At 41.5% G+C, this 16,754-nt stretch overlaps 1 protein-coding gene across 1 annotated transcript; it reads left to right on the top strand.

The window, feature by feature from the left end:
• Positions 1-43: 43 nt before the first annotated feature.
• Positions 44-8,652, top strand: LOC308400323 (NXPE family member 3-like; the record flags this gene model as incomplete). Its single annotated transcript, XM_080887963.1, has 6 exons — positions 44-200; positions 1,398-1,850; positions 5,591-5,883; positions 6,149-6,219; positions 7,802-8,008; positions 8,096-8,652. The coding sequence occupies exons 1-6, from the start codon at positions 87-89 to the stop codon at positions 8,650-8,652; spliced, it is 1,695 nt and encodes a 564-aa protein (XP_080744089.1). The 5' UTR covers positions 44-86.
• Between the last annotated feature and the right edge of the window lie 8,102 nt (positions 8,653-16,754).

Here is a 16,754-nt window from a genome sequence, read left to right as displayed (position 1 = left end):
GTTTTAATTTCATTCATAAAATCTAGTATCTGGTGAACTGGTCATAGTGCAACACTGCAGCCGGAGATGTGGACTGTTTACCAATCATGAAGTTCCAAGTTTGTAAACGACAGGCCTTTACTAGACTCCCAAAATGTGCCTGGATTTTCCTTTTCTTCACTCTTTTTTTCCTGGTGTTATTTATCACGAACACCCTGGAGGTAAGAACTTGTGTTTTTCTAATTAGTGACTACAGTTTTTTGTGTTGAAAAAAAGATTAAATTAATAATGTAGGTATGATGTGTCAGATGTCCATATGAAGAGCCAGATGCAATTCTCAGGTCATACAGTGCTTTCACATGACTTTCATCTGCTATATAGGTTTTAGATTAAATAGGTAAATGTGACAATGAGCGATCCGATGACCACAGCATTGTAGTTTTTAAAGATTTTAAAGATCCTTTATTTTCCCGTTTTAAAGTAGCACACACCACTCTCCCAGAAACATCCTTAAAAGGGGAGACATGATTAGATGATGAGGTCAGGTGTGTGAATCAGCCTCCATCTTTCACCACACCCTGAAAACCCACTGCTCTACCCCTCCCCTGCAGCGGAGCCACAAACCACTCCCCACAATAGTCATGTTTTTGGATGTAGCCCTTCGACAATCATCTTGTTGGTGGTGCAAAAATACTAAATATACTAATATTTAATCTGCAACACGAGATAACTTTTTTTACTTTTTAAACTTACTTTTTTATTTACTTCTATTTAATTTTTTTTTTTTAGTCCTTTAGTTCTTGTTAGGAAGAATGTGTCACCCTGACCTGGCAACCCTGTTGTAAGCTAGTAATTAATGTAGCCTTGTATGTGAGGTTTATGGTAAAATCAACTCATTGGAGAGTGCTGATTAGTCCCTCCAAATTTAAATCAATTTTGTATCTCACATTATAAACATTGGTATTATAAGATTCAAATCCTGGTGATTTTCTGAAAGGCAACATTTCTGCCAGTAACCACATTTTGCATTTGATACAACTGCATTTAGTTTGCCTTATCATAGAGAGCTGAGTGTAATCTGTATCTGTATATTTCTTGGCTTAGTTAAATTGGTAATGCATATATTTTAAGGATTTTGATTTATTCATTTATGTACAAAGAAAAGCTTTGTTGTCTTATCACATGAGAAGAATTTTTAACAGTTTTCAACTATGTTTAGTATTTACCTCTTTTTAAAATTTACCATGGCAACTAAGCAGCTTCAAAATCTGCAACTTTTGCTTTGTATGAAATGTTTTTGTTTCCAACTCTCAGAGCCCTATTCAGATTTCATTGTCTTAAACTGGATAATGGAACATGTTGATTCTTAGGTGTACTGAATTGTATTGCATGTTTTAATTCAATGATTAATATTGCAGTTTCAGAATAAAATGAAGACCATCAGCATATTCTCAAGGCCTGCCGCTGTTACCCTGTCTACTGACATGCATTATGACTTCTGCAAGTTAAAACCGCTGTCCCCTAAGGAGGCTCAAGAAGAAGACCTCCTGCTAGAGTCTATTACTTGGCCTGAAACGCCACCTTTATCATTTCCTCTTTCCCTGGAAAAGACCAGTGATCCAGACCACAGCACCTTCACCATTCTTCCAAAGAGGGGAGGGGGCCAGTGGCGAATAGGAGATAAGCTGGAGGTTATGATTAACATGAAGGACTTTCAGGGCCGTCCAAAAAAGTTTGGAGGAGACGTTTTACTTGCCCGGCTGCACAGCCCAACTATCGGTGCGGGTGTTGCAGGAGAAGTGGTGGATCATCTCAATGGCTCCTACACAGCTGTATTCTTTTTACTCTGGAAAGGAAGTGCACAAGTCCAGGTGATTAAGAAAATGTATCATTTTACATGTGGTTGAAGGCATTGGAAATGTCAACATCCCATCTTTCTTTTTTTTCAGTCACTGGAATGTTTAGAAAAATACATCTTCCCATTTCTCTAGACAAAGACTTAATAGTAAAGTAATGTTTCAAGCTGATGTAAAATGTTAGCTTCCTGTTGCCGTTGGCATAAAGAAACCTACTTCTCAAATTTGCACATAAAGTCTGTTACCCCTACTTTTAGCTACTGACATTAGGACAAATGCTAAGACCAAACAGTCACTTCATTCTTATGCAATACTGAGCAGCAATCTGGGGGTGAAAAAAGAAACTAATGAGGAGGTGCCGCAAAAATGTGTTCCCCAAAAGGAACTGAGACTGACTTCCAAAGTTCTCATAGATTGTGATGTTTATATTGCTTATTTTTGTGTTAATGGAAACTGTAATGGAGGGGGAATGTGGTTCCGGGTTATACTTCAAGATCGTGTTCAGTTTCTGCAGTAGGAGAAAACTATTAGCACTAAAGTTAGCATGTTTGTAGTAAGCCCATGTAATGAATGCAAAGTATGGTGCTCCTTGCTAACTAGCAAGGTATGGTCATGACCTCAATGCCATTAGCTGAAGCTTTAAAAACAAATTATTTCCTCCAGAGTCTCCACCAGCTTGGGTTTGAGCTGGATGACAAAATATGCTTTAACAGAAACAAGAATTCTATCTGTTACAAAACAAATTATTTTGCTGCTTCCCCAACAGACCTTTGCTGCAAATATTTAATGATCATAGCTTGCTTATGAAATAGAGCCAACTCATCTTTTCCACTGAACCATAGCTGTTAGACAATTCTAACAGCAGATGGGTTAAATTCCAACCCAAGGCCGTTTGCTCCCATATGGAAAAGAAATAGTAAAAACTTATATGTGATTACTCATGAAAGTGGCCACTTTCATGAGTAAATCATATAAGGCTTACATGATTTACTCATGAAAGTGGCCACTTTCTCATTACTTTCATACATTGTTTTAGTAAGTATCCAAAACATACAAGTTTCATTATATAATTTTTCAAGGGATCTTATATCTGTTTTCACTCTTATATGCTTTTCATACAAGTTTCACACAAGACAGATACAAACTTTATAAGATTTATATATATCTTTTCCATATGGGCTGTGTATCTCCATCCATCCATCCATCCATCCATCCATCTTCATCCGCTTTGTCCGGGGCCGGGTCGCGGGGGCAGCAGCCTAAGCAAAGAGGCCCAGACCTCCCTCTCCCCAGCCACCTCCTCCAGCTTATCCGGGGGAATACCAAGGCGTTCCCAGGCCAGCCGAGAGATATAATCTCTCCAGCGTGTCCTGGGTCTGCCCCGGGGCCTCCTCCCGGTGGGACATGCCTGGAACACCTCACCCAGGAGGCGCCCAGGGGGCATCCTTGTCAGATGCCCGAACCACCTCAGCTGGCTCCTTTCGATGTGGAGCAGCAGCTGCTCTACTCTGAGCCCCTCCCAGATGGCCAAACTTCTCACCCTATCTCTAAGGGAGAGGCCAGCCACCCTTCGGAGGAAGCTCATTTCTGCCGCTTGTATCCGCGATCTCGTTCTTTCGGTCACTACCCACAGCTCGTGGCCATAGGTGAGGGTAGGGACGTAGATCGACCGGTAAATTGAGAGCTTCGCTTTTACACTCAGCTCCCTCTTCACCACGACGGACCGGTGCAGCGTCCGCATTACTGCAGCTGCAGCCCCAATCCGTCTGTCGATCTCCGGCTCCCTTCTCCCATCACTCGCGAACAAGACCCCGAGATACTTGAACTCCTCCACTTGGGGCAGGAACTCATCCCCGACCCGGAGTGGGCACTCCACCCTTTTCCGGCTGAGAACCATGGCCTCAGATTTGGAGGTGCTGATCCTCATTCCCGCTGCTTCACACTCGGCTGCGAACCGCTCCAGTGCGAGCTGGAGGCCCTCACCCGATGAAGCCAACAGAACCACATCATCTGCAAAAATCAGAGATGAGATTCTGAGGCCACCAAAGCGAAAGCCCTCCGCCACTTGGCTGCGCCTAGAAATCCTGTCCATAAAAATTATGAACAGAACCGGAGACAAAGGGCAGCCCTGGCGGAGCCCATCACCCACCGGGAACGAGTCCGACTTATTGCCGGCAATGCGAACCAAGCTCTTGCAACGGTTGTATAGGGATCGAATGGCCCGTAGCAATGGGCCAGACACCCCATATTCCCGCAACACCTCCCACAGGACACCCCGAGGGACACGGTCGAATGCCTTCTCCAAGTCCACAAAACACATGTAGACTGGTTGGGCAAACTCCCATGCACCCTCAAGTATCCTGGAGAGGATAAAGAGCTGGTCCAGTGTTCCGCGACCAGGACGAAAACCGCATTGTTCCTCCTGTATCCGAGGTTCGACTAACGGACGAACTCTCCTTTCCAGCACCCTGGCATAGACTTTCCCAGGGAGGCTGAGGAGTGTTATCCCCCTGTAGTTGGAACACACCCTCCGGTCCCCTTTCTTGAAGATGGGGACCACCACCCCGGTCTGCCAGTCCACAGGTACTGCCCCTGATCTCCACGCAACATTGCAGAGGCGTGTCAACCAGGACAGCCCTACAACGTCCAGAGCCTTCAGGAACTCGGGGCGGACCTCATCAACACCAGGGGCTCTGCCACCAAGGAGTTGTTTAACTGCCTCAGTGACCTCGCCCCCGGAAATTGGCGGGTCATTCCCCTCATCCCCAGACTCTGCTTCCTCCTCGGAAGACGTGTCAGTGGGATTAAGGAGGTCCTCGAAGTATTCCTTCCACCGCCTGACAATTTTCTCAGTCGACGTCAGCAGCGCTCCGCCAGCACTATACACAGTGCAGGTAGAGCACCGCTTTCCCCTCCTGAGACGTCTGACGGTTTGCCAGAATCTCTTCGAGGCAGTCCGAAAGTCTTTTTCCATGGCCTCTCCGAACTCCTCCCACACCCGAGTTTTTGCTTCAGCCACTGCCCGAGCCGCATTCCGCTTGGCCTGTCGATACCTGTCGGCTGCCTCCGGAGTCCCACAGGCTAACCAAGCCCGATAGGACTCCTTCTTCAGCCTGGTGGTTCCCTTCACCTCTGGTGTCCACCATTTGGTTCGGGGATTACCACCACGGCAGGCACCAACCGCCTTGCGGCCGCAGCTCATTGCAGCAGCTTCGGCATACACAGATGCCTAAGATTACGTAGGCATCTGTGTATCTCCACCCACTGTAAATAGCCCTTACTAAACAGTTAGTCTTTAATGCTACTTGAACCAGGGGAATGGAATGCTGACCATGACAAAAGGTAACGTTTTCTTTCCATTGGCACTGTTTCTTTTTGCCAACATATAATCTGAATGAATTACTTACCACCAACCAGAAATGCAAATTCCCCAAAAGTTGATTCCATTTATCTGTATGTAGTTTTTTCAGTGGGAGAAATGTTTCGTCACTCACCCAAGTGACTTCTTCAGTTTCATGGAGATGCTCTTTTTATAAGGTTGGGGAAACCTGCAGTCAGCTGAGACTGAAAAAGTCACTTGGGTGAGTGACGAAACATTTCTCCCACTGAAAACATCCAGATGAACAGAATCAACTTTCTGGGATTTCCTTACTGGGATGATTGAGCATGAATCAAGATGCTGTATTCAAAGGTTGTAGTAATTATAGGTATTTATCTGAAAACTGGTTGCAAAACTCTGAGTCTGTTTTCTACAGGTGACACTGGTTCACCCCAGTGAGGCAGTCATGGAGCTGCGCAGGCTGAACAGAGAACACCCTGACAGGATTTTCTTTAAGAGCGTCTTCCAGTCAGGCTCAGTCACTGAAACTACCACCTGTAACATATGTTTGCGTCCAACCCAGAAGTCTCTGTGCAACTACACTGACCTCCATACAGGCGAGCCCTGGTTCTGCTACAAGCCAGATAACCTGAGTTGTGATGCCAGAATGAATTACTTCAATGGAGGATATCAACAAAGCATCACAACCATGGAGAAGCTTTTTAAGAGGTGAAGATTTCGTTTATGTCCTTAGTGTAAAAGTATAAAAGTCAATCTTTTTCTTTGTTTTACTCTCCACAGCAAAAAGAGGGAACTATCTTTTTCTCCACCTGGAAAATGCTTCATTGTTGTGTGTTAGCCAGTTTCCCTGTCAACTATTTAATGTTTAATATGATTTAATCTGTTTTTGCTGCCTGCCGTCTCTAATAAATTTCTAGTTTAAAAAACTTTTAAACTTTTCTTAAGAACTTTTATTGTGTGTGCTTTGCCTCAGTGGCGTCAACTTGAAAGTCTCCATTCGAGCTTCAGGACCTGCAGGTGTCACCATTTTTCCAAGAATGAAAGGTAAAGCCACATGTTAACACCTATATTAAATAAACATTTGTAGAACATTTAATAGTTTATGGATTTTGAATTAACTACTAACAGTGTAACTTTTCCTCTGTATGGATAGTTCATAACATGTGGATGAAATGAACTTCAACAGTTCTTATTCCCAGAATAAAGAGGTTTATTATAAGAATGTGAGGTATGATCAGAAAGTTCTGGGAACTGACCTCAACTGATTTATATTAGGCTGATCCGTCTTCTTGAGTGTTGTCTTTTTGTGCATCTTAAGCCCATTTTCAAAAATGTAATTAGTTATAGATTGCTCCCTGGATGTCCCATTCTGTTCCCTTGCACTTATTTTGGGTCAGATATGTCTGTGTAGTTAAAAAATAGTAACAGTAACAGTTATATAGTAACTGTTAAGTCTAATATACCCTAGTAAGCTATACTACTTTTTCCTTTGGGAAGATACCATCTGTGCAGTGTGCAATTCTGTTGAAGAAAGATGTTGAATCTATTTAATTATTCTTGAAAAATAATTTATTTCTGTGCATTTTCCCCCCTGCATCAAATTAAATTTGATTATATCGATTAAGCATCATGAGGTGGAGGGTGGCTCCCTATTTTTTTTGCTGGGAGTTTGCAACCCTATTAGTTAGGTTGCTTAATATTTCTGCTAAGTACTCTTTAAAATACCAGAATAGGGAGGATGGAGTAGGTTTAAGTTTATTAGATTGATTGGTTTTGCTGAACTATGAAATATTTTGGGCGCAGTGTATTTTTTACATACAGGTATAACAGAATAGCTTTAGTGTTGTTATTTATTTAAACTTGAGTATAAACTTATACAAAATGCAGCAAGATATTAAAAAAACGTTTTGTTGATTAAAAAACACTATATCGGATTCATATCGGTATCGGCAGATATCCAAATTTATGATATCGGTATCGGTATCGGACATAAAAAAGTGGTATCGTGCCATCTCTAATTTTTAGGCAATCCTGATATTAATGAATCTCAGTAGTCCAGTCTAGAATTAATAAATGCATTAACTAATTCTTCCATATCAGTCTGAGACAGGATTTCTCATTTTTGAGATACTGCACTAATGCAAGAAAACAGTCATACATATTTGTTTAATATGTGCATTGAGGGACATGACTCCAAGTTTCCTTACAGTGTCACTGGAGGTCAAAATAAAGCCATCCAGAATGGTTTGACGCCACGTTTCTAAGATTGCACATGAAAGGGATGGGACTTCCAGGAAGTGATCTAATAACAGCAGCAGTAGTCATAGTGGTGCATAAATGCATGATAAGATGATCTTCAACAGTGGATGGTAAACATTTAAATTAGGTAATCACCAGTGTACTGCACTTATATTTTTTGGGACTAAAAAAGTCATAAACAAACTAACTGTACTTCAACTTGAGTGAGGTTAGAAAACTACAGCAAACTAGCTGTCTTATAAAATTAAAATTATAAGTAATATTAGATTTCATTCACTCATACAGGTAAAGGAAAGATTTTGTTTGGGTCTTTTCTTGTTAATAACTCAAAAATAGTCATATAGCGTGTCTGTTGACTTGTTCTCAGGACAGTCAGAGGAGAAGAGCAGCAGTGAGGAGTCTGGACCCTCGGGCTATTACTACCAAGATGTTTGGCGAGGACTAGGTGGCACAAAAATTCGTCAGTTCAACACTTCCTCGGCCATCACTCAGTGCCTGAAAGGCAAGGTGGTTCATATGTATGGAGACTCCACCATTAGGCAGTGGTTTGAACACCTTACAGCAACACTACCAGGTAACTACCCCACAACCCTTTCAGGCACCCCTCTGATTTTCTTTAGACACCTTATCACACGCATTATTTCCTCTGTAATACTTTCAGATCTCAAGGAGTTTGACCTGAATAGTGAGAAACAAGCTGGACCTTTCATGGCCCTGAACTTTACACACAACATCATGGTGAAGTACCGCTGCCACGGTCCTCCTCTCCGGAGCACTACTGTCCCAGCCATTGAGATGCATTATATTGCCAACGAGTTAGACAACATGGTTGGAGGCAGCAAAACCGTTGTAGTACTTGGAATCTGGGCACACTTTGCCACTTTTCCCTTGGAGTTCTACATCCGGCGGATGTTGTCCATCCGCAGGGCAGTGGTGCGGCTGCTGTCCAGGGCTCCAGACACACTGGTGGTTATTCGGACCGGAAACCCCAAATCTTTAACATGTTTCCTTCACTCATCCACTAACAGTGACTGGTACACGCTGCAGCAACTCAAAGTGCTCAAGGCCATATTCAAAGGACTGAATGTCCATCTGGTGAATGCCTGGGAGATGGTCATTGCCCACCACCTGCCCCAAGAACTCCACCCACAACCTCCCATTATTAAGAACATGATTAATGTTCTCCTGTCGTACATATGCCCTGAAAAGGATGGTTAGATGTGTGCGTGTGTGTGTGTGTGTGTGTGTGTGTGTGTGTGTGTGTGGGGGGGGGGGGGGGGGGGGGGGGGTTAGCAGTCTATGCACACACATTTATTTACCATCTATTTGAATTAAATTAACTACAGTAAACAGCAAAAGTAACTATTATAAATGTTCATAGTAGCCCCAGAGAAAGCTTGTAACCATCTTAATCAGCCTCATTGGTTCCACTCTCTGCATACAGTACATTTAATCCATTTTTCATTTTTAATAATAGTCCCTATTTGATTTGTTAAATAATGTTGTTTCCCACTGCATCACCTAAGAAACCAAAGCTGATTTGTACTTTAAACATGGTCAGCATAAACACAGGAAGTTAAAGGGACAAAAACAAAGGTTAGCACAAAATTTCACTCCCAGCGTGAAATGCCTTTCAGGTTTCATCTGAATCTGTAAATACTGTATTTAGGGGCAGTTATGTTTTGGGACATGTTTACATGCATCTGTGTTATTCTGTCTGTAAACATGGTTTTGAATTAATTCTGATAAAACTACGTAGGCGTGTAGGATTGGGATTGTGTTAACAATCCATTAGAATTTGGTTTATACATATTTAAGGTGAACTCGAGATGTGTTACTGTATATCTTCACAGAAAGAGAATGAGCCGCCTAGTTAGCAGTGGTAAATGGTAAAGAGCCTGTATTTATATAGCACTTTACTAGTCCCTAAGGACCCCAAACCCCTTTACACATCCAGTCATCCACCCATTCACACACTGGTGATGGCAGCTGCATTGTAGCCACAGCCACCCTGGGACGCACTGACAGAGGCGAGGCTGCCGGACACTGGCGCCACCGGGCCCTCTGACCAGTAGGCAATGGGTGAAGTGTCTTGCCCAAGGACACAACGACCGAGATTGTCCAAGCCGGGGCTCAAACTGGCAACCTTCCGATTACAAGGCGAACTCCCAACTCTTGAGCCACGATCGCCTCAATAACGGTGTTACTAACGTTACTTTTTCCAGTAACAAGTAATCTAACTAATTACTATTTCTATCGTTACAATGCTGTTAACTAGAAAATGTGGTGCGGTCGCTTTACTATTTTTCAACAAACAGATGGTTGAAGCTGTCTTCAGCCTACCGCACCTTATATCAAGCCAATCACATGACCACATGAACATTGTGTTGATAGGCTACGTAAGACCAGAGTCATGATAAACATTATGTATGCATGTTTTTTCCTGAATAGTTTTGTCACATTAACTGTGATTAACAGTAACTGATTTACAAACGGTAACTGATTTAAACCAAGCAGAAGACTAGAGAGTTGTCTGTGGCTCTATAGTGTAGGTGTAGGGGTTTACACACTTGCCTAATAAACAAAAGGTCCTTGGTTTCATTCTGAGAGTAGACACAAATGGGGCTTCAAATGGCATAAAAACTAATAAAATCTGTCTCACTAACCACTTTGGAAACTTGTGACACGTGAATGTAGCTTTAAAAACATCTATGTAACATGTTAGACAGCCCAGTTTGAAAGGACTGATAGCTTGTGCCAAGGAGGTTAATTATCATTTGTATAGCTCTTTTGTTTAGGACTTTTAACAAGCAGTTAAGGACAATTAACCATGTATCGGACACACTTAACTGGCTATGCAAAATAAACCATTGAAAGGCCATTGTTCCTCTGGAGCCTGATTCCCTAAAAGGAATCTATAGCTAACAGCTAAACGAACTATAACTCTAGCATTAGTGTCGGCTCTACAAAGTATTTCTGGTACAATGCAATACAATGTTTTCAGTGACACTGAAACTAAGAAAAAAAATCCTAGTCATAAAATAAAAAGCTGATGTATCAAAATCACGTACCAGCAATAACACAGGGTATCAACAGCAAAAGCAGCAATAGAAGGTGTGATGAAGGCTTACTGAGGCTTACGGTCCTGCTACCATACTTTATCTAGAAAACATTAAGGAAAGTCTCAATAGAGCAGCAGGTCAGAGATTTTCAAAATATTATTCATACAGTAAATATCATGATGTGAAACAGGCTGTAAATAATGTTGTGGAGCTCTTATCACAATGATCCAGTCTTTAATTGATGACGTATGAACCCTGCTTCCTGGTCCAAACCTCTCCATGTTAATTAAGGCTGTTGTGTTTTTAAAGTGTTTTAATGCTTTGTATCTTCTTAATCTGAACAATGAAAGAATTTAGACAGTTTTTAACTCTCAGTGATGCCGCAGTGTTTGTTTGACTTTGGGACCTGAAGTGGAGTTTGGACCCAGAAATGGCTATTGATGTCAGACTTAAAGACTGGATAGGTATGTTTGTCTGTCCATAAACAGTGCCTCGTGTTAGTATGAAAGAAAGATTTACCAACAACAGCTGAAATTCAACGTCGGGTGGGTTTTTAACCTCACAAGTGAAAGAGTGAGTCTCATCACTGGTTTTGTTTGTTTCCATGGCGCAGCGGTATTCCTTACTGTCTTGAACGCCCCACACTGATAACTCTGCTGTTGTCATTTCCAGTTTATCTGCCTTTTTCTATAACAACAACACAAGCAAAGACTGATGTTCTACGAGCTGATGTCACATGTTTGTGAATGTGCGATTTAAAACATGCATTACCCGTATAGTGATGTGAACACTGTTTCTTGTCCTTGTGGCTGTGAAGCTGATAAACTCAGGGTCTGGATAGTAGGACATGTTTGTGGAGCAGGCCAAGGTTTGATTAGCTACTTTCAAAAACACAGTGCTGCTAGAAATCCCAGGACTGTTTTCAGCTGAAGGTGAGTCATAGGTGAGACTCTGCAATGAATTACATTTTTATATAAATCATAGACTCTTTATATAGCTAGCATGGTATGGTCATGATGGTGACATGATAAACCTAATGTCAATCACAGAATCAGAAGCGCCTCAACATCTATATTTCTAATGATTCAGCTTCTCTCCACAACTTGTTTTGTGCCAAATAATCTTACCGGTTACCCTCAATCTTCAACAAGGTGTTTATTTTAATCTTGCTTTTTTATTTTAATTTGACTCCCAATAAAATGTAAGTGATTACTGCATTTTTGTAATGGTGAGAATATGAAGTTACTTAATCTGTGTATGAAAAATCCTCCTCGTTTATGTCAAGACCAGTAAAGCTGACATTGGAGAGTAGTAGCAACAAAATAGAACCAACAGTCAATCAACACGTATGATATGTATGAAGTCAGACACTCTGATGTCGGTGGACTGCGTAGGGACTTGCTCAGCAAATGCAGGCGGCATAAATAAAACAAATACATAAATAAAGATTTAATCAAAGGTAGCTGTGGAGGCTTACCTTGGTGAGAAAAGGTTTACTGTTCAGCAAATTGGACAAAGAAATCAGCCCTTGCTCAACCGTCTGCCTACAACTTTCTGAAACATCCAGAGCTTGTCCCAGTTGGGACTCCTGGTGCCCCGGGAAGAAAATGCGCTCAGCATATGTTTGGTAATCCAGGAAAGCAATCCCAGAGCCCAGCAAAGCATTGAACATGTCCATCATCTCTGTCATCCAGTCTAAAAAGAGGAATTAAGGTTTCGTCTTACTTTCACAAGATGTAAAAGTCCAATCCAACTTTATTTATAGAGCACTTTAAAAACAACATAGTTGACCAAAGTGCTTTCCAATAATAAAAAACAGAGATAACAGTTAAAAACCATACATTAAGCAGACAAAGAAAAATATCTAAATAACAATAAAATAAATACATAAATGAAAAAAGAAGATAAAAAATAAATCAGTATATATCAAATAATAAAACATGAGTAAAATAGACATTAAAATATACAATGAATAAAATTAACAAAAAAAGATTAAGAGTGACCATCTACTGACTAAAACTGACTACAAGCTGACTCTGGTGCTTCTCCTAAAAAGCCTTTGGAAAAAAAGGTGTTTTTAAAAGTGATTTGAACATTTCAAGTCTTGGGGCCAGCCTAATATGGATGGACAGCTTATTCCATAATCTGGGGGCCACAACAGCGAAAGCTCGGTTCAGAAGAAAAAGAGGAAGTTACCTGTGAACTCCTTCTTACAGCGGTCTCAAACACTCGTCTCCAGGTTCTCCAGCTGGATCTGAACTTTCTGATAGTCCCTCATGGCCTGTTTGCTTTCTCCTGACCCACAAGCCATGATGAAGAGGCAATATTGAGATCAAAACCAATGATGCTCCGTGAATTGAACATGTTTACCTGTATATGAGCACTTTGATGAGAACACCAAAGAAAAATACACTGACACCTCTGATCTGCTTGAAAAGCTTAGATTCATTTAAAAGAATTAAATTAAAACATCAATATACTGGCAACTGTACAAGGGGTAAAAAAAGTCATCGTAAAAACATTCATGCTTAGGCAAACATTTAAAAGCAAATAATAGTTTCATAGGTTATAACTAGGCTTTATATAGGCTGAGGTTTGGTGTCAGAAGGTGTGGATGTACAAGAACAATGACAGAGGTACAAACTGTCTCACAGGCCTGTCACCTTGACCTTGCTAAGGTCCAGTGTGGCTGCCACGACAACACTGAAAGGGCTCTTGGGAATGTGATCTCCACCGTAGGTCACGCAACTCCCAGGGGACCCTGTCATGGGAAAGGGAAGCGATCCACATCCTCCCATTTAATATGATGTATAACAGCCAGAAGAACACTTCTTTGTCTTATAACAACCCACATAATACAAAGTAACTACAAAGTAACTACAATCCACGCCCGCATGTGTGAGCATTACTTTTCTCGCCTGTTGCACAGGTGTATATTTAACAGTGTGTGTGTTGTTGTGGTTGTTGATGATTTCAAAGTCTTTCACAGCCTGCTGCTACTACTGCTTTGACTGGTACACAGTTCAAATGACAGCTCAAAAGGACCTGTTTACATTAGCATACAGCTGTGTGAAGGACCAAAAAGCTCTCCAGAGAGTGATCCGTACAGCAGAACGCTGCTGCAGGATTGCTCTCCCCCCGCTTCAGGACACCTACACCAGGAGATGCCGGACTAGAGCAGCGCAGATACTGAAGGACCCGTCCCATCCTGGCAACAAACTGTTCCAACTTCTGCAATCTGGTCGAAGGCTCCGCATCTTCCGGGCAAGGACAGAGAGACTCAAGAGGAGCTTCTATCCCCAAGCCATCCGTGACCTAAACACACACACCCGCCCTCTCACATCATCTATAATTGACTGAGTCAGGACTCTTCCAGACACTAAACCAAGGCACAATGTACATTTCAATTCCTTTAATTTTAAATATGTTTATATTGTGTATCCTGTAAAATAGTCAGATGTCTATTCATATTAATGTACAGAATTCACCTGCTTGCTGCTACTACTGCACATTCACCCAATGTATATACTACACACACACACACACACATATATATATATATATATATATATATATATATATATATATATATATATATATATATATATATATTTATATTTATATATATATATATATATATATATATATATATATATATATATATATATATATATATATATATATTTATATTTATATTTATATATATACAATGTTTTTCCTCTACACCCCCCCCCCCCCCCAATTTTTATTTTTTTTATTTTTTCTTTTTTGCACATGTCGAGGAGCGTGTCAGGCTACGTTTCACTGTGTGTTATACTTGTATAACTATGCATGTGACAAATAAAGAACCTTGAACCTTGAACCATACCAACTATAACCCTGTTTATTCATGTTTATTCTTCTTTTTAAATCCGTGCGATTGTGATTTTAATTTTGATCTTGTCAATTTCATCAAACATTTTCATAAAAGTGTTATGAAGCGTTGTTCCATGTAGTATGACGGAAAACATTCCGACCGTATTATAGACCAACAAACTAAACAAACTCAACAGACTTGTTTTTGTTAGTACTCTCTGACTTTGTGAGGCAGTACAGGTATTCTTACCACTGCGGCTGAGTCTTGGTCCCTCTGCCTTGAGAAGGATCCACTTTGACCCTGAAGGGTGTCATTGTTATAGTCTAAACGCAAACAGCCTTTGTCCTGATGGCAGAGGACAAAGGCTGTGTTAGCATGTTACCTTTGCAGGTAATGCTCTTCAGTCATTTTTAGCCTCAAACAGCAGGTGGGTTAAATACGGTTCCCTGTAATATCTGTTTATAAACATGTTTGGAATATTTCTTTGACATGATCATATGTTTGCGATCTTTACTCTTACACACACAGTTTTATGGAGCTTTACCTTGACCAGACTCTGAGCAGTCAACAGTGAAGTATGTTGTCTCGAAGGCTTTGAGGCCCGTCTTTGCCACTCCAGGGTCAGAGACCTTCACCTTGTTTGGATGACAGCCCGCTCCGATATTCAGCTCCGATATTCATCTGTGGGCACAAACACCAAAACTCAAGAGACTTCTCAGTGAGAAGAAAAGACAATCCCTGCATGCCAGAGTGAAAGTGAGAGCGTGTGTGAGTGCATACTCACCCTGAACGGACTCTCGGGGATGTGAACGTCTCCCCAGGAGACCATCACAGTGTGCTTCACAGGCTTACGTGGGGTGTAGGTGCAGGCGTATGTGCTGTTGCCATTATCCTTAACCTGGACATGCACAGAATTAGCTTCACCATCCTGTGCAGAAGACAAGGGATTAGTTCAATCAGATTTAACACACCGTATTTTTTGGACCATAAGGCACACCGGATTATAAAATGCATTAAGCGAAACAAAACAGTCAGATAAGTCAAACTTTACTTAACTCTTTCTTCTTGCTTCTTCCTGTTAGGTTTTGTATTGTTGATTGTCATTTATGCTTAGAAATATCTACTTCTATAGGCTTAGAGTTTTATAATTAGTTGTAGATTGGTAGAGGTTTGATCCTTAATAGTCTGCAAACTTTGTGTGCATTCCAGAGCACTCTGGGAGCATGGGAGAGGTCGTACCTTGTCTTATTGTTTTATGGTATCATAAACGTACAGTATGCGTACCGAACCGAAAGCACTGTATCGAACGGTTCAATATCGATACGAGTATTGTTGCACCCCTAATATCTATGTAGGCAGGGAAATCACATCTGAGCAAGATGAGTAAATCCAGCCCATTTCAAAGATGGTTGGACGACAACAGTCACAACAGACTCCTTTGCCATCTATTAGGCCAAAAATGCAAAATTTGAGGCCCGCCTCGCCAGTGTCAGAATCTACGAAACTGCCAGGCCTTTTCGCATGATTCGTGCCCCAGAAAGGCAAACCAACCTACTCCAGCCCTACCAGCTGTAATTACACAACGTGGTCTTGTCCCTCTGCCGCCCAGTTGTAAAAAAGTTGAATATACATCCCAACCTCCTTTAAGAACTCCAAAGAAACCAAATGTAACACGCACCAATCAATTGCATCTGATCTCACTTTCACCCATTTCCATCAACAAGCTGTAATGCTGTACCTTAAGAGTTGTTTTTTTCCCAACTCACCCCAACTGGTAAATGGCCTGTATTTGTGTAGCGCTTTACTTAGCGGACCCTAAAGCGCTTTACACTGCATTCAGTCATCCACCCATTCCCACACACATTCACACACTGGTGATGGCAAGCTACATTGTAGCCACAGCTGTCCTGACAGGGCGCGCTGACCACCACCACTAGGCAACGGGTGAAGTGTCGTGCCCAAGGACACAACAACCGAGACTATCGGAGCCGGGGCTGGAACCGGCAACCTTCAGATTACAAAACGAACTGACAACTCATGAGCCACGATCGCCCCGTGGATTATGGTTTATTTTTTATGCTTCATTTAGTTAGTCCCGAGTTTATTCCATGTTACTTTCTTGCACATTTGGGTTCCCCTTGTGTCTTTGTCCTGTGTGTCCCTCTCTGTGTGTTTGGTGTATATGTGTGTGTCCTTGTGTCAAAATACTCCATGTTTCAGATTCTGAATTTAGTGTAAATAACATGAAAGCATCCATCCATCCTGCCTTGTATCAGTGGTTTGGGATGGTGGAGACAGTGTAATGGTGTTGGGAATATTTCTTTGGCAAACTTTAAACCTGGGCATTGTTTAAAAACCTTTAAACACAGTATTCATGCTGACCATGTCCAACCCTTCTCCAC

This window comes from Rhamphochromis sp. 'chilingali' (genome assembly GCF_963969265.1).
Source record: "Rhamphochromis sp. 'chilingali' genome assembly, chromosome: 7".
NCBI classification, from domain to species: Eukaryota; Metazoa; Chordata; class Actinopteri; order Cichliformes; family Cichlidae; genus Rhamphochromis; species Rhamphochromis sp. 'chilingali'.
Note: the sequence above shows the minus strand (reverse complement) of the source record. Positions and strands in the feature narration are given on the sequence as shown.